The sequence below is a fragment of the Salvelinus sp. IW2-2015 genome, linkage group LG16 (genome assembly GCF_002910315.2).
Source record: "Salvelinus sp. IW2-2015 linkage group LG16, ASM291031v2, whole genome shotgun sequence".
Taxonomy (NCBI): domain Eukaryota; kingdom Metazoa; phylum Chordata; class Actinopteri; order Salmoniformes; family Salmonidae; genus Salvelinus; species Salvelinus sp. IW2-2015.
In genome coordinates, this window is record NC_036856.1 from 26,604,729 (window position 1) to 26,622,774 (window position 18,046).

General features: G+C 40.3%; 1 protein-coding gene across 4 annotated transcripts; it reads right to left on the reverse strand.

The window, feature by feature from the left end:
* Window positions 1-2,054: 2,054 nt before the first annotated feature.
* On the reverse strand, window positions 2,055-12,253 carry LOC111975848 (neuromedin-U-like). 4 transcript variants are annotated; one of them, XM_024004491.2, is made up of 9 exons: window positions 11,977-12,251; window positions 9,638-9,693; window positions 9,423-9,470; window positions 9,126-9,179; window positions 7,833-7,865; window positions 7,620-7,670; window positions 6,192-6,272; window positions 2,662-2,715; window positions 2,058-2,567 (listed from the first exon to the last, which is right to left on the reverse strand). In XM_024004491.2, the coding sequence occupies exons 1-9, from the start codon at window positions 12,125-12,127 to the stop codon at window positions 2,532-2,534; spliced, it is 564 nt and encodes a 187-aa protein (XP_023860259.1). In that variant the 5' UTR covers window positions 12,128-12,251; the 3' UTR covers window positions 2,058-2,531. The 4 variants fall into 4 exon arrangements, with proteins under 4 accessions (XP_023860261.1, XP_023860262.1, XP_023860259.1 ...); XM_024004493.2 differs by lacking the exon at window positions 9,126-9,179 and having other exon boundaries at window positions 2,055-2,567; window positions 11,977-12,253; XM_024004492.2 differs by lacking the exon at window positions 7,620-7,670 and having other exon boundaries at window positions 2,061-2,567; window positions 11,977-12,249.
* Between the last annotated feature and the right edge of the window lie 5,793 nt (window positions 12,254-18,046).

Sequence of the window (18,046 nt, forward strand, 5' to 3'; positions counted from 1 at the left end):
GGTTGAGTTGTCAACTAACGTGAATTCAATGTGAAATCAACAAAAAAATGTCAGCATGTCATTGGATTTAGGTTAAAACTTGGGTGAAAAAAATAGGAAATCCCCTTACGTCTGTCTCTTATACACATCTAGATGTGTATAAGAGACAGCACTAACACGGTAAGGCCTTGATTATTTGCGTTGACACCCCCCTTCGTTTTTACACTGCTGCTACTCGCTGTTTACTATCTATGCAGAGTCACTTTACAAATTACCTCGACTAACCTGTACCCCCGCACATTGACTCGGTACCTCGATACAGATGTGTTTCAGTCTTCTGTTTTATCTGGTGCAATATTATGTCTAGCTGGCAGGTATTGTATTTTACCAGACCTTCTCTCACCCTTTGACAGAGCATTCTGGCTGGTGACAGAACATAGGCTTTCCGCTTGGCTGAGTTCTCACACTCAGAGAGTTGTCTTGGGGATGCTTGTCGTTCACAATTAGTAAGTCATCAGAATGAGTTTAGTTCTTCACCTGAATGTAATAGTTGGTAGCTGAAACAATTTGAACTGTTGGTAATATATAACCATACATGRCATTTAGCAGAAGCTTTTATCCAGAGCAACTTACAGTCATGCGTGCATACATTTTACATATGTGTGGCCAGGGGAATCAAACCCATAATCCTGGCATTGCAAATTCCAATGCTCTACCAACTGAGCAATACAGAACCATACAGGACTATGGGTGGGAGGCTGAAGGAGTTGGGGGTGTGAAACGACAAACCACCCCCAAGACAACTCTCTGAGTGTGAGAACTCAGCCAAGTGCAAAGCATGTGTTCTGTCACCAGCCAGAATGCTCTGTCAAAGGATGAGAAGGGCTGGTAAAATACAATTTATTTAACTAGGCAAGTCCGTTAAGAACAAATTCTTATTTACGATGACGGCCTACACAATACCTGCCAGCTGGACATAATATTGCACCAGATAAAACAGAAGACGTATACACATCTGTATCATGATGCAGGATCAATTACAGTTTTTTTCAATCACTTCAGTGCAATTTTCAGAAGTAATGTATGTGGCACAAAAAACAAAACAGATAATCAAAATGGCTCATGTTTCAAAACTCTACAACCAAATTCTCAAAATCACTTGTTCACTGCACCAAATCACTCTTTCAATTTGTATAGATATTCAATCTGCTTTTTAAAATGCAATATTCACTTTTGAAATGATTTTCTTGTAATGTGTTAACAATACAATTAAAGATGCACTATGCAGATATCGCTCCGCCATTTCATAGTTGCTAAAATTCGAATAGTTTGCCTAATTTCAGTTTGTGACAAAACAAGCAAGTATAGTGTAGAGAATCATTGTACCATCTAAACCACCATAAAATATATTTTACAAAACAAAAAATATTGTATTTTCAGCTGTTTGAAGCTACTTTACAAAACCGAAAGTAAAAGATGACAAAAATAAATCTAAGAACGGGAAGCATAGAAATAGCGCACATAGAACAGATCTAACACTTCTTAGACTATGTGAATTTGGTTGGGTCGCCCAAACTTAACTATCACTTAATTAAACCTCTCAAAACCGAAAACTACTGAACCAAAATTATGTAGTGCCTAGTCAACAGTTTTTTTCAATTGCTTTGGTGCTAGTTTCACAAGTATGTGGGGAATTTTCAAAATTCTTAGTACAAAACTCCAAACGGGAACACTTGTTATGCAGCCAGTCTTAAAGTCATTGGTATATTCCCACTGGGCACAGACGTCAGTTCAAAGTCTAGTTGATTTACATTTGGTTGAGTTGTCAACTAACGTGAATTCAATGTGAAATCAACAAAAAAATGTCAGCATGTCATTGGATTTAGGTTAAAACTTGGGTGAAAAAAATARGAAATCCAATCAGTTTTCCATGTTGATTCAATGTCATAAAATTTATTTTGGGGGGTTTAAATGACGTGGAAACAACGTTGATTTAACCAGTTTTTGTCCAGTGCATTGAGACAATAAGCAGCCTTTCTGGTCTAGTCTGTTTAGAAAGGTGGATTTGAATCATAACAGAATGTGGTGCAGCACAATAGAGTTGGGTGAGATCTCAATCTTGTGTAGGCGATGTTTCAGAGAAAGACAACATTTGTGTGTGTAGTTTTTTTGAGCACACTAAGTAGGCTATGGTCACGAATATTTCAGCTAACACACACACACACACACACACACACACACACTCCGCTTTCGTGTTCACTGACAATTTTCCAGTTGCGTCAGGACCTCTTTGTGCAAGTTTCTTATGCAGTATCTGTCTTTCTGCAAAATCATGCCACCACAAAAATAACCATATAACAATGCTTTTAATTCAAGACACCTCGTAACACAAATAAGACTTTTGGACCAACAAAGACTATTTTATTTGGATTCTTTCATTTCATTGTGTACATTCAACATCACTGTACAATGGTCATTAAGGGGTTGGGGCAGAGGTCTGAACCACTCTATGAAGGTTGTGGCTGTTCAGTTCAATACCCCATACCTTACATTTAATCAAATTCTAGGGATCTTCTTCCATTTCTTGGCTGTAAGTAAGATAAGGAAATGTTACTGATGAATGAAATCAAACAAACATTTTAACAGAGTTTATTCCTGTCCTCTGAATGTGTGTATTCATACCCGATATAAGAAGTATCCTCTGCTCTGAATTCCCTCAGGTCCCTGGAGATCATCCTAAAACAGAAAGTAAAGCAGGACAGAATATATCAATGAACAGGTGCTCTACATTCAGGTATGGTCTCATTTGAGTATGGCAGTATTTATTCAGCCGACAACTGCTTCCCGATGAGAAGAAAGTCTTACAATTTCAGTTGGAACAGAAAGCAGTGTGCTAGATATAGTTGTTGAAGCTTATTTCCACTTATTTCATTCTTTCGTGGGCAAAACCATTAGAGTAGAGATCACTCCCATTGAGTTTCCACCGTAAACAGACACACACTAAGCTGAGCACTTTTCCTCTCACAAGTCTGCTGTAGCTACTATGTCAACGCCAATCCCATGTAGGATGAAGGATTAATTATGTTGAGTTAAAGCACAGCAATGTGGAAGTTCACCTGTCAGATGCACTAATTTTAGACCGTAATTACCTGCATCATGGAAAAGAACAGCTAATGTAGACAGAGCGAGTACAGAGTGACAGTATGTGTGTAAAAAAGGTAGCCTCGATACGCACAATGAATCACATGCATATACTGTACACAAACAGACATCACATACACAACAGTCTCATAATAGGGTAACGCACTGAAAAAATGACAAATCATGTACACATTGACAAGGTGAAAAGAGCATATCCTCCAGATGCCCTATATTGACTCCTGAGTGGCGCAGCAGTCCAAGGCACTGCATCTCAGTGCTACAGACCCTGGTTCGATCCCGGGCTGATCAGGAGGGCGGCGCACAATTGGCCCAGCGTCGTCCGGGTTAGGGGAGTGTTTAGCCGGGGTCGGCCGTCATTGTAAAATAAGAATTTGTTCTTAACTGACTTGCCTAGTTAAATAAAGGTTTGACTGCTAAAATTGACTTCTAAGGGCACATCAAGAGTTTTAGCTCTCCCATGTAAATAAAAGAGATTTACAAGATCTTTCATTTGATCATTACTATCACACTATAACAAAGTATTGTAAATTGTGGTGGCTTTGTTGTAAACTCAGCAAAAAAAGAAACGTCCCTTTTTCAGGACCCTGTCTTTCAAAGATAATTCGTAAAAATCCAAATAACTTCACAGATCTTCATTGAAAAGTGTTTAAACACTGTTTCTCATGCTTGTTCAATGAACCATAAACAATTAACGAACATGTACCTGTGGAACGGTCGTTAAGACACTAACTGCTTACAGACGGTAGACAATAAAGGTCACAGTTATGAAAACTTAGGACACTAAAGAGGCCTTTCTACTGACTCTGAAAAACACCAAAATAAAGATGCCCAGGGTCCCTGCTCAACTGCGTGAATGTGCCTTAGGCATGCTGCAAGGAGGCATGAGGACTGCAGATGTGGCCAGGGCAATAAATTGCAATGTCCGTACAGTGAGACGCCTAAAACAGCACTACAGGGAGACAGGACGGACAGCTGATTGTCCTTGCAGTGGCAGACCACATGTAACAACACCTGCAGGATCGGTACATCCGAACATCACACCTTCGGGACAGGTACAGGATGGCAACAACAACTGCCCGAGTCACACCAGGAACACACAATCCCTCCATCAATGCTCAAGACTGTCCTCAATAGGCTGAGAGAGGCTGGACTGAGGTTCTTGTAGGCCTGTTGTAAGGCAGGTCCTCACCAAACATCACCGGCAACAAGGTCGCCTATGGGCACAAACCCACCATCGCTGGACCAGACAGGACTGGCAAAAAGTGCTCTTCACTGACGAGTCGCGGTTTTGTCTCACCAGAGGTGATTGTCGGATTTATGTTTATCATTGAAGGAATGAGCGTTACACCAAGGCCTGTACTCTGGAGCGGGATCGATTTGGAGGTGGAGGATCCGTCGTGGTCTGGGGCGGTGTGTCACAGCATCATCAGACTGAGCTTGTTGTCATTGCAGACATTCTCAACGCTGTGCGTTACAGGGAAGACACCCTCCTCCCTCATGTGGTACCCTTCCTGCAGGCTCATCCTGACATGACCCTCCAGCATGACAATGCCACCAACCACACTGCTCGTTCTGTGCATGATTTGCTGCAAGGCAGGAATGTCAGTGTTCTGCCATGGCCCCTTTCTATCTGTGCGGTGCGGACCTTTGTCTATCACTCCGTGTGTAGCCAGTTGTGATGGGTCGTTCGCAAACGATTGGCTCTTTTTGAACGCCTCTTTTTGGTGAACGTCGGCTCCCATATTTGCATACTTTAACCACTGCTTTTTAACCTCCAGGCGTCAATTATCTGCAGATAAATTATAAAAACATTATCTGAAGATGGTAATTCCTCAGTGCAGGAACAATATAGTGAGGAGAGAGCCTCATCCTAGTCCACGCAAATCTTTTCAGTGTGTAACTGTCTTCATTTATTTTGTAGGCAATCTAATAATTTGGTCAGGACATTTTTTATTTGAACTCACATTTCACGATCTGACATAATGTTAGGCAACGTTTTAGGCTTTAAAATGGTTTTAGGTCAATTTCTAAGCATTACTTAACAAAGAGCCACTTGTGAGCCAAATGTCTCTTTTAGGTGAACTGAGCCAAATGATCCGGCTCAAAGAAAAGACTCGGAATGCCCATCACAGTTGATGTGATAATCTTGTGGGATGACAGAGACAGTTTTCCCAAAACCTTCTCAATTAAATGTTAACTGCAAAGTAGGCTTACCTGGCAGAAATATATCATGAGTAGGTACAGTATATAATTTGTATCTATTGTTATTTTCAAACTTTGCAATGAAATGAGCAGCAGCAGTACAGAACCATTAGTAGCTTGTGACATGTTTCATTTTTTTAAAGTAGCTCTCATGCTAGAAAAGGTTAGAGACCCCTGGATTAGTGTGATATTTCCTCTCCAAAGAATCAAATTTGTTTATTTGTCACATGCGCCGAATACAACAGGTGTAGTAGACCTTATAGTGAAATGTTTACTTACATGCCCTTAACCAACAATGCAGTTGTCACGCCCTGACCTTAGAGAGACTTTTTATTTCTCTATTTGGTTAGGTCGGGGTGTGATTTGGGTGGGCATTCTAGTTTTTCTATTTCTTTTGTGGCCGGGTAGGGTTCCCAATCAGAAGCAGCTGTCTATCGTTGTCTCTGATTGGGGATCATACTTAGGCAGCCTTTTTTCCACCTTTAGTTTGTGGGATCTTGTTTGTGTGTAGTTGCTTTCTGCACTGCATGTAGCTTTATGTTCGTTTTTGTATTTTGTTGTTTTTCGGTGTCATTTAAATAAAATAAAAATGTACGCCTACAACGCTGCACCTTGGTCCAATCCATCTCTAAACGAACGGAACAGCAGTTAAGAATAATATAAATAAAAGTAAAAAAATAATTAAAGAGCAGACGTAAAATAACAATAGCGAGGCTATATACGGGGGGTACCGGTACAGAGTCAATGTGCAGGGGCACCAGTTAGTCGAGGTAATATGTACATGTAGGTAGAGTTATTCAAGTTATAATGATGCAGATATGTAAAAAGGACCATGCAGATGGTAACTAGCGGACCACAAACTCCTCTCCTCTCTCTCGTCTGGTATTGAGTTGAGGAACTAGCTGCAGGAGAGGATGCATCACAGGGGACTGACACATCCACAAAACATACGGACAGACATGAAGAAACATGAGAACCATGAACAACTGCCCTGAGACAGAGACAAAGGGCTGGGGGCTGCAGAGAGGAATCCATATACACACACATTACCACTAGAACACCCCAACACCACACACACACACACACACACACACACACACACACACACACACACACACACACACACACACACACACACACACACACACACACACAACACCTCACACACACACACTACACACACACACACACACACACACACACACACACACACACACACACACACCTCAGTACAACCCTGTGTTCATTTGCAGACTCTGCATTCATGTTTAGATCAACAAAGCACATAGTGACAGCACGCTCTTCACATGCAGGCCATGCACAATGTCTAGGAAATACGTCATATTTTCATTGTTATCTGGTTGACATATTTGACATTTTGTCAACTCAACTTGATTTTACTGTGCTAACATCCTCTGAGGACAAACTATAACAAACCTTTGCAAAGCCAATCTCTGCCCAGTGACTGTAAACAAAGCTATATCCTAAATGAATTAATGAAGCATTCACTAGAAATAGAGGATGGCATTTTGGTTCCATTACAATAACTTGGAGACTTGAGAAGAAAATGGTTGGCAATTAAAAATACAGTCTGCCATGAATTATTCAGATGGGGCAGAAAATGTGTTTGTTCCTTGTCATTTCTGTTTATCTCATTTACACTGATGGTGTTCCCCACGTCAGTCAAACTGATGACACAGCYGAAGGGAGGGAGGCATGAGGAATTCAAAGTAACTTGTGCAAACAAGACAAGATATATGGATGTGGACACATGCCGCACCTAAAATTGTTTCCAAGAAAGTGCGCATCTTGCATGCAGAGCAAGAGACAAGGAGAAGGGAAGCACTGTGACAGGTGGAGCAGTGCTTTTCCAACTTTCTTTATACCACAGAAAACTATGGAAAACTATTTTCTATACCAAGAACCAGAAATGTAGGGGACTATCTCCTTGGAGGACAGCTATTGAGAACTGACTATGTTAACAATCTGAGGGACTGGGCAGCAATAGGGTCTGTGTTTGTCTGCGTGCATGCATTGTGGGAAGGTAAGAGCTGGGGTAATGTAATATGCAGAAGAGTTTGCAATTCATGTCTGATAATATTTTGGTTACTCTGGAAATAAAAACTAAGCTAAAACGTAACAGTTTTTCCGGATAGAAATTAATGTTCTAGAGTAAATAAGTAATACAATACTAAAAGCACAGTACAACTAACAACGAATAAAAAAATGCAGTGTGCCTTGTCAAGCAGTGCAAAGTGAACTTTAACCCAACTTACCGCCCCCTCTGTTAGGCCAGCACCTTGTTGCTTAGCATAATGAAATAAAAACTATACACAAGCAAACACACAAAAACACACACACAAATAAAACATTTCAAAAGTTTTTATGTTGATTGCATTGATAGGCGCTCACTAAAGGGAACATATTTCAATAGACAGATGAAAGACATGATGAAGCAGACATGATAAAACCGACAATGTCACACTTACCCTTTTACTAGGATTGTCCCGCACTTTCATGTCCTGCAATGACAAGAAAACAAAACTAAATTTACTATTGAAAATTATTAAAGGAGTAGTTCACTATTTTACAACTTGATGTTAGATGGTTCCTCACCCTGAAAGTAGTCTATGAGCCAGGATAAACTGTAATCCATGGTCCAGTTTTCTTTAAACAGCCATTACAAACTTCAGCTAACTTTAACCACTGCTATTTAAACATCTATGGAAATGATGGTGGCATGTGTGCATGTTTAAAAAATATATGTCCAAATCACCTGAAATCAACTATATTTGGTTTGATGTTACTTAAAGGTGATTTGGCCATTTAAAAAGAAAACATATGTTACGGCTCTCGTTTGTGGAATGACCGGACCAAGGTGCAGCGTGGTAGGCGTACATCATTATTTTTATTGATGACACCAAAAGCAAAATAACAACGAGAAAAACGAAAGCGCACAGTTCTGTAAGGCAAATAAACTATACAGAAAACAAGATCCCACCAAACCCAAAAGGAAAATGACAACTTATATATGATCCCCAATCAGAGACAACGATAGACAGCTGCCTCTGATTGGGAACCATACTCAGCCAAAAACACAAAGAAATAGAAAACATAGATTCCCACCCAAGTCACACCCTGACCTAACCAAACATAGAGAATAATAAGGATCTCTAAGGTCAGGGCGTGACAACATGCTCACGTGCCGCCATCACTTCCATAGATTTTTCACTAGAGGTGGATAAAGGTAGCTGAAGTTTGTAATGGCTGTTTGAAAACAACTGAACCATGGATTCGTGAAATACTCCTTTAAACACTGCATATACACTGAGTGTACAAAACTCTTTCCATGACAGATTGACCAGGTGAAAGCTACGATCCCTTACATATGTCCCTTGTTAAATCCACTTCAATCGGTGTAGATGAAAAGGAGGAGACAGGTTAAAGAAGGATTTTTTAGCCTTTAGAGAATTGAGACATGGATTGTGTATGTGCCATTCAGAGGGTGGACATACAGCCAACTTGACACAACTGTGGGAAGCATTAGAGTCAACATGGGCCTGCATCCCTATGGAACGCTTTCGACACCTTGTAGAGTCCATGCTCCGACAAATTGAGGCTGTTTTGAGGGAATCTCAATAGTAGGAGGTGTTCTTAATGTGTTGTACACTCAGTGTATGTGCAACTGTGCTGTGCTCACAGAACAGAATAAACCACTATGTGTGTACATGTGATATGATTATTGTTTGAGCTACTATGCTGGAACATGAAGGGTGGAATACCTTAGACTTCTGTTCAAGGATTAACACACATAGTTCTCCCAAAACATCAGGTGTCTAGAGTAGCAACCAGAGAGCAAGGGGGAGGAGGTGAGAGAAAGAATCTGATACAGTTGTACACACTTTTTCATTTCAAGCCTGTAAGTGACTAGTTCAATTTGATCATAATTGGAATTGATCCTGAACTTGAAAATATACGAGAGTGAGAAAACATTGAACATGCATCTTTTCCCTTCGGTGCTTTTTTTGTACCTTTATTTAACTTTCCTTTGATAATTTCATAATTCTAGTCTTACTCACCCGAAATGGCAGGTCTGCAGAAAAGTAGGATGAGCACACATCTTCAAGCTATGGGAGACAAGACAGGTGAGTGCTGTTATGAGAGGGGGAGTGAAAAATACACATCTCTTTGTTTCAAAGGAAAGCAACAACTCACAGTCTTAGTATGGGAAAATGTAGAGACACAGAGAGTGAGAGAGAGAGAGAAAGAGATGTGCTGTAGTTCTGTGGCCTACCCGGTTGAGAAGCTGGTTCTGGTATATATTTGCTCTCTGCTGTTGTATTGGAACACCTTCCATTGAAACAGACAGACACAACAATCATTACATCTCTATCATCGTATTGATGCTGTAGCAGTAAGGTGGTAGGAATGTGCAGATTGTGATTACACAGCCATAACAATCCACTTCCAGTGCATCACAGACATCAATTAATGCATTTTAACAACATAACATGAGGATGGGGAATTGGAGAGTGCATTGAAGCTTTCCTACACTCAGAAAAAAAGGGTTCCAAAAGGATTCTTCGGWCATCCCCATAGAACCCTTTTTGGTTCCAGATAGAACCCGTTTTGGTTTCAGGTAGAACCCTCTGTAAAAAGGTTTCTTCAAAGGGTTCCCCTATGGGGACAGCCGAATAACCCTTTTAGGTTTTAGATAACTTTTTTTCTAAGAGTGTATGTTACGCTTTAATCATATCTGTTCATATTCAAAAACTCATAGTGACCAACAAATTGAGGCTGTGCTTCTACATCTGCATTGCTTGCTGTTTGGGGTTTTAGACTGGGTTTCTGTACAGCACTTTGTAACATCGGCGGATGTAAAAAGGGCTTTATAAATAAATACATTTGATTGATCGCTCAATGTCACAGAAAATAACCCTTAACAAATATAATTTCTCACGTCACTGAAGAGGGATTGACACAATTGCCATTGTAAATCTATTTGTTTCAATTATTTGTGATATTATTGCTGTTTGGAACCAAATCCAAGCCACTGTTAGGAGTCATTAAGATTTTGCCTGTTTGTCAAGGACACGGTTTGCCTGCATCAGATTAGGCTGACATGCCTCTGCCCCATGCAAGGCTGGGGGGTAATTGTAGTAGATTCAAGCTGTCAGTCATAGAACAAAGAAAGGAGTTAGAAAGGGAGAAGAGAGCCATGCATGAGAGAGAATAGCGAGAGAGTGAAATGACCAATGCAGTAAGTACTGTTACAGGTTTAGGTTTTTCCATTTATGTTTTGAGGTTGGACATTAGCACGTAGGGCTCATCGATTGGTGTCACCTCATTAGTCAGTATGTGTTACACCTGTACTGGTTGCCATCTTGTTAGTGGGAAGGTGTTTCACCTGTGCTAGCCCAGGTACTATTTAAGAGTGGCTGGCCCAGTGCTCCAGTTGTCTTGATGGATGCGGAGGGTTAACACCTTTAGTCGGCACTCCCTTTTTGTGTTCTATACAAACAATCCTTTATCGGATTTTGTTTGCTTCCTGTCTTTATTAAGTTTGGTGTGGGTTTTTATTTTGTTTGCAAATTTAGTGGGCGCTCATGGTGGATGTCTTTAAGGTTCCAGTTGTTGTTGCTAGTCAACTTTCAGTGGACAACCCCATGAGTGTCTTTCAGAATCCCTCCTAAAACCCCACCTGTTTCATTTTGGTTGTTGGGCAGTGACTCTTTGTTAGTTCCCCTTCTGTTTGAGTGAAATGTTTTACTTTAGAACTTAACAGTACACTAAAATCCAAATTTTACAGAATATTACCAAAACAGGAGTTCCTCTCCAACTGATGTATGCTATATGGAGGCATTCGAGTAAAAGTGTAATTACGTACTAGAACAACAGTCTGAAGTCGCATTAGGCCTACTGGTGGTTGCAGTTTCTATATGCTTAGGCTACACCAGTTCTCTATGTTGCACAGTTTAGAATAAATACAATTCCAGTCAGAGAAAATCCCATAACAGAACGAAAATAGTCTTGGATAATAGGTTATAAACCAACAAGACACCAGGGCCTCTTCATAACAAAACTTACCAATTGAAAGTGCTGAAGTATGTCAAATATTTCTCAAACATTCTCTCCGTTGCGCAAGTTCAAAAGAATGCGTAATTACGCTCAATAATATGTTTGACGTGTAAGAATCTTGAGTTTAAACATTTATGGGTCTATTAATATTGTAAAGAACTGAAATATACTGTACCTTTGGTCTACAGTTTTATTTAAGGAGAAGTAAACTTTCATTGCACTTTAAACCTATGTTTTATTTTGTAAGGTAAACAAGTTCCTTTCAATCTTTTCAACATATWGTTTTTTTGCAAAAAATGTCTTAAATAAGTAGTAAATGCAAATAGACTTGAACTTTAATGATTTAAATGAGCTTGTTGATTACCAATTTATGTTGAATGGTTTTGAACAACTACATTTTTCCTAAACTATTCAATTAGGCTACATCAGACCCGCAAACATTTTCCATGGACTAAAGTTTTACGTTTTTACATCTTGACTTGGACCTATAGCAATGCATAAGACTGTCCATATTCTATACCCAAAGCATGGTCAAATATATATATATTTACTTACTTTTGCAGACTGGGATCGCTGAGATGAGGAGAACAAGAAGCGCGAGGCTCGTGCTGCTGAACGTGTTCATTGCGCTGGTGCTGAGAACGCTCACGTAGCTCGCGCTGCCGCTCTGAGAGACTCTGGTTTGGCACTGAGAAGTCTTCATCATTACCTGTCTCTGGTTGCTCTTGGTTTATGTTCTTGCCGATCTGTGATTTCTAATCTTTCACAGGAACAATTTTAAAGCACGAGGTCACCCCCTCTCTACATCAATGACACTACACTGCGTCATTAATTCCACGCGTGCATACACTAGGGCCTATCTAATTGATGAGTAAGGCTAGGAGGGAACGTCGTGCTATAACAGAAATAACATTCTGCCTGAACAAATAAACTAATAAGATATAAAACACAATATGTTTGACATAATATCTGAAAATATTATTAGTTTTACAATTATTTTATCGTATTGTCTAAATCCAGGCCTTTATAACACCAACCCGTCAATATAAGGAAATAGATATTGTAGCTTAATGAATTTATATCCTCATTGTCAATTAAATGGGTTCAGACATGACAAGAAAGTGACAAGAAGTAATGAAAACACGATATTAACGAACAAAACTTTACTATTTATGACCGTGGGAATTGAACAGTAGGCTATTCAGACCTACTGTTAAAATAAATATTCAGCTTATATGTTTTAAAAAACGACTTAAAATTTACTAGTGGTTCATTGGAATTCATCAACTCTGTTGGAGAAGAGAAAGGGTGTCTTTCTGGTATGTGGAAGATCCTCGAATGAGGCAGCACTAGTCCGGAAAGGGTATTATGGAGGCAGGAAATTGCATAATCAGGCGAGTGCCTTTATGTCAAGAGGTCCTATGAAACACCACGACTGCCTGGTATGTGACTGCTGTTTTTCCACCCCACTCATATAAGTAATGGAAGGGACATTTTACAGTCTTAATGTCTCAATGTAGTCTGGAATAGAAGATTTGAGGCCCCCAGCCTGCACAGCGGGTCAGCGAATCGAACTTTACCCCAAAATAGAACAATAAGAAGGCAGGCAGTAGAATATCAAACTTGATGTGGATAAACTAATACACATTAGCTCTCACGCACCACCACCCAAGGGTCACCAGGACAGAGTCATGTATTGTAGACTACTGTGAGAAGTTATGGTTGACCTGTATAAGACAACTTTATACAAACAAAAGCCTTATGAGAGAGCCTTGTGACATAATCAGGCAATGGATAGTATAGAAACAAAGCACACATTACTTCATACCAAGCTCAGGTTGACATTGTCATCTGAGACTTTTTAATTTATGTCCAGAGCAAGTGTAACTGTTATGTGTAGCCTGTTTCAGAATAAAAATACTGTTGTACAGTAAACCCATTAGAAAGATTAAACATCTGTTAAACTTCACTATTTATCAAAGTTGTACATAACAAATTAACACCATCACAGATTGGTTCAGCAACCACACAGATGCTGAGCCAGTCAACCATTTTATTCAACCCGTCAGTTCTCTGTTTCCATCTTCTCAAATATACTATTTAAGTAGCAGTAGTGTGACCCCAGTTCTCTCAAAGCCAGCCTTTTCTCAGTAAGTTCACACAATTAGACTACGGCAATGTGCATCTGTGTTCTTCAATTGACATCAATAAAACTGTAATCAAGTTTGTCATTACTATCTGTACTAAATGGTCAAAGGTCCATCATGTCAACATCAGTTAACCCATATTCTACGCCTGGTGTGTTGAATATGGCTTCAGCTGAATAGTATACTACACTGTTAAAATTAAGTGCTTTGTAACACTAAATCTAGTGGCAGCTCAGTTGCCATCACCTTAAAGGAGCCAAAACCTTAACTTGGCTGGAGTATTGAAACATGGTTGTGAGGGTATTGGGACAGATTTAAGGTGTACTGAAAAATTCATCCGGAGGTGTTCTGAAACATGACATGGTGTGTTGTAACATCACATAATCAAGAGTTGTGCAACTCTTGGAAACACTATTATGGTGTTAGAGTCCTGTGTAGAGCAGAATTAGATCCCTTCTCTTTTGGTGTCGTTTCCTCTCTAAAGCTTCTAAACACTATGATGGCTTTTCAAATCGTGTCTAGTGCAGAATTAGATCCCTTCTTCAGGAGTTTTCAAATACTGTAAATGGGAGTCCCTCCTCTTGTTGTATAATATTCCCTGCTCTTATATGGTGTGTTTATAAACTCATCAATTTGATCATATTACTCCAGTGCTAGCCTCTGGCTTCCTGTTAAGGCAAGGGATGATTTCAAGGTTTTACTGCTAACCTACAAAGCATTACATGGGCCCGCTCCTACCTATCTTTCCGATTTGGTCCTGCCGTACATACCTACACGTACGCTACGGTCACAAGACGCAGGCCTCCTAATTGTCCCTAGAATTTCTAAGCAAACAGCTGGAGGCAGGGCTTTCTCCTATAGAGCTCCATTTCTATGGAATGCTCTGCCTATCCATGTGAGAGACGCAGACTCGGTCTCAACCTTTAAGTCTTTATTGAAGACTCATCTCTTCAGTAGGTCCTATGATTGAGTGTAGTCTGACCCAGGAGTGTGAAGGTGAACGGAAAGGCACTGGAACAATGAACCGCCCTTGCTGTCTCGGCCTGGCCGGCTCCCCTCTCTTCACTGGGATTTTCTGCCTCAAACCCTATTACAGGGGCTGAGTCACTGGCTTACTGGTGCTCTTCCATGCCATCCCAAGGAGGGGTGCGTCACTTGAGTGGGTTGAGTAACTGACGTGATCTTCCTGTCCTGGTTGGCACCCCCCCTTGGGTTGTGCCGTGGGGGAGATCTTCGTGGGCTATACTCGGCCTTGTCTCAGGATGTTAAGTTGGTGGCTGGAGATATCCCTCTAGTGGTGTGGGAGTTGTGCCTTGGCAAAGTGGGTGGGGTTATATCCTGCCTGTTTGGCCCTGTCCGGGGGTATCGTATGTCACCAGAATAAGACCCTCAATATTTATTGGAAAGGAGCAACAAGCGCATCACCTTGCACTTTCACCACCCTGTGAAGTTCATCATAACTTATTTCATCTGTAGCCTAACGTTGTGTGGGAGGACCACACAACGTGTCATCGCGTGACTCCAAGTTTACTTTGATAGGATGGTTATTATATCAGTGGCGCAGTGGTCTAAGGCACTGCATCGCACTACAGGCTGGCGTTCGATCCCAGGCTGTGTCACAACCAGCCGTGACCCAATTGGGTTAGGGAAGGCTTCCCTTGGCTCATCATGCTCTAGCGACTCCTTGTGGCGGGCCGGCACCTGCAAACTGACTTCGATTGTCAGTCAAATGTGTTTACTCTGGCACATTGGTGCTTCCGGGTTAAGCGAGCAGTGTGTTAAGAAGCAGCGCAGCTTGGCGGGTCATGTTTCTGAAGACACATGTCTTGACCTTCGCCTCACCTGAGCCCGTTTAGGAGTTGAAACGATGAGAAAATATCATAACTAGCAATTGGATATGATGAAATTGAGGAGAAAAATGGGGCAATTTTTTTTTATAAATGTGTTTCCACTGACATTTCTCACATAATTCATTTTACCGACACAAAAAGATCCCACCTTGTCTTGCGTATTTTGTTTTGTGTTGACATTTGGAAAGTTTACCAATAAATGTTCTGTTTCCATCAGGCCTGTCATGACATTTTTTATCTGACATGTACTTTACTGGAAACCTGGTTATTGAGTGAATTCCTTTTCTGTTTCCTTCTTCAACCTGGTCTCAGAGCATTCCGTATTCTGTATGCAAATCCAAGACACTCCATTCGGTATATGTTACGTTTCATATGGTATGTATTAATTTGTGGATGTCCATCACCCATTTCATATGATATGTTACGAATTACAATTTGTATTTTATGTTATAAATTTTCTAAACGTACAATATGTTACGAATTTGCAAAACATATGACATGTTACGAGTTACAGTAGTAGGATCTCTTCTGGATGTTGGGGTCATAGTAGGCTAGAGAAATCTAATGCATATGCGTGTCATATGTAAAGCTAAACCACAACTCATCAATGCTATCCACATTAGCTCTATTGCATAAACATCTCAGGTGACTAATACAAAAATGTGTTGGATGATTCTCTAACCTTTATGTGTGTGTTTTCACTGTTTCACTCCAGTTATACAGTAACTGATGCYCACGTGGGAACAATATCTGATACACACAATATGTTCAGCGCCATGGGGAAATATACCGCAAATATCAAATGAATGAATAAATATGAGAAGATCCCTTACAAGAGGGTTATTGCTTGAGCTGTAATTGGTCACATTGATGATATAGTTGTTTAAAGGGAATACAGATTTGCATTTATAACTGATGAGGAAGAGGATAGAGATATTGAGGAAGTTGAATAAGAGGCAGTTAAAGAAAATCAAGGACAAATATGATTAGGATTTATTTATTTATTTTCAACCAATGACTCTTAAAGATCTACCTTCCCCACTGGCATGTAGAAGCACTCAAAACAAAATATAATTCTGCAATCATTCAGCGCTCAAGCCCAGAATTCATATCTATAGAACGTGAATCAAAATGATAGCAATGGCCCACCTGAGTGTATTACACTGTAATACTTGGATATGCCATTACATTGTTAGAGCATCCATCCAAAAATGTCTCCTCTTTTTGGGTCCAGCTGTTCCATTATCTTTTACCATATTAACCTGAGACCGACCCTTAGCTCAAAGGCGTGGAGGAGTGCAGTAATGAACCACTACTATTTCCTGTCAGTGTTTACACTTGACTCATCCACACCCTTCTGCACTTCCTACGCTAATCTGTAACTGTCTCTCTCTAACTCAAACTCCCTCCTCCTTGCTTGATTACTGTAAGATGGGTTCATCTGTGGAGGTCATTGTGATTGTCATTTTCCTGATTAGTATTACTACCAAATAGTAGCTCATGAAATGCGAAACACAATGGCTGTATCTGAAGACAGTACTAGTTCCAGGGGAGGAGCCTTTGATCCTCTTGTCCAATGCGCTTTGAAAGGGGGTGAGGAATTGGAGGAAACAAGTATAGGAGGAAGCAAGGATTTGATGACTAGATGCAGCTTTTGTGACTCATTAGTACTCGGGGAGATCTCACTTCTCAAGAGTCTTAACTACATTCCCCAATAAACATACAGTACCACTCAGCGGCACAAATTGGGTACGATGAGCATAGCCTTCTTTACACTGTATGTGGTTGTGATATGTACAGTTTTTGTTTCCTTCCAAACCTGACTGCTAAAACCTCTTGTTCATCAATGAAACAGATGCCTTTGGCTGAAATGTGGTGAAATGTCACAACCTTTTGCGAGTTCTAGATCACGCTGCAGTCTGAGTTTGGAGATGGGTAGGAGGTCTAGATTGGCATTTGTATGCCCAGCTCTAATTGGCTTGTTTGAGACGGGACCAGAGGTATTGTGGGAAGGTTGCTTTCTCTGTGACATATCACTGGAGTAATTACATTTAGCCATGCTCACCTCAACTTCTCTGATCATAACACTGTTTACCTTAGTACTGTTGAGCCTGTAGAGAAAGTGTCATGGGGTGAATCAATATATTTCCTATCCAGACATGTTGCTTATATAAGCCTAGCATACATCATGTCTATAAAGGTGATTTTCAATTCAAAGAAAAAACGTCCTCTATCATTTTATTTATTTAGGATGATTTTGGATGGAGATTGTTCCATTCTCAAATAATTTTTCCTGCCCTATTGTTTACAAACTGCCCAGAAAAATCACTCACAGACATGTGTTGTCTTCCTATAAATAAATATGATTAACCTTATCAATATGGCAAGTCACTGACAATATTGCATTTCTTGGGGAAATCAATGATTAGAAAACAGCTGTACACAGCTCATATACCAGTGTCCTGTGAGTGTCTACAATTATCCTGTGTTTTTCCATCTTTAGTGAGCTGTGGAAAAGCCCCTCTGGAAGCAGTAAATACTGATGTGCAACAATGATAATATAGCGCTCGTTGTGTCTCTGAGAGGAGAAGGCTGTTATCAAGATCCATTTGTCTGGTGAGGAATCTC

Bases quoted from the DNA above. Each gene is read 5' to 3' on its own strand.
- LOC111975848 (XM_024004491.2), bottom strand. From the start codon at position 12,127: ATGATGAAGACTTCTCAGTGCCAAACCAGAGTCTCTCAGAGCGGCAGC. The intron at 9,694-11,976 runs GTAAGTAAATAT...TTTCAATGGAAG, and splicing joins AGCGATCCCAGTCTGCAAAA to GTGTTCCAATACAACAGCAG. The intron at 9,471-9,637 runs GTAGGCCACAGA...TGTCTCCCATAG, and splicing joins AGAACCAGCTTCTCAACCGG to CTTGAAGATGTGTGCTCATC.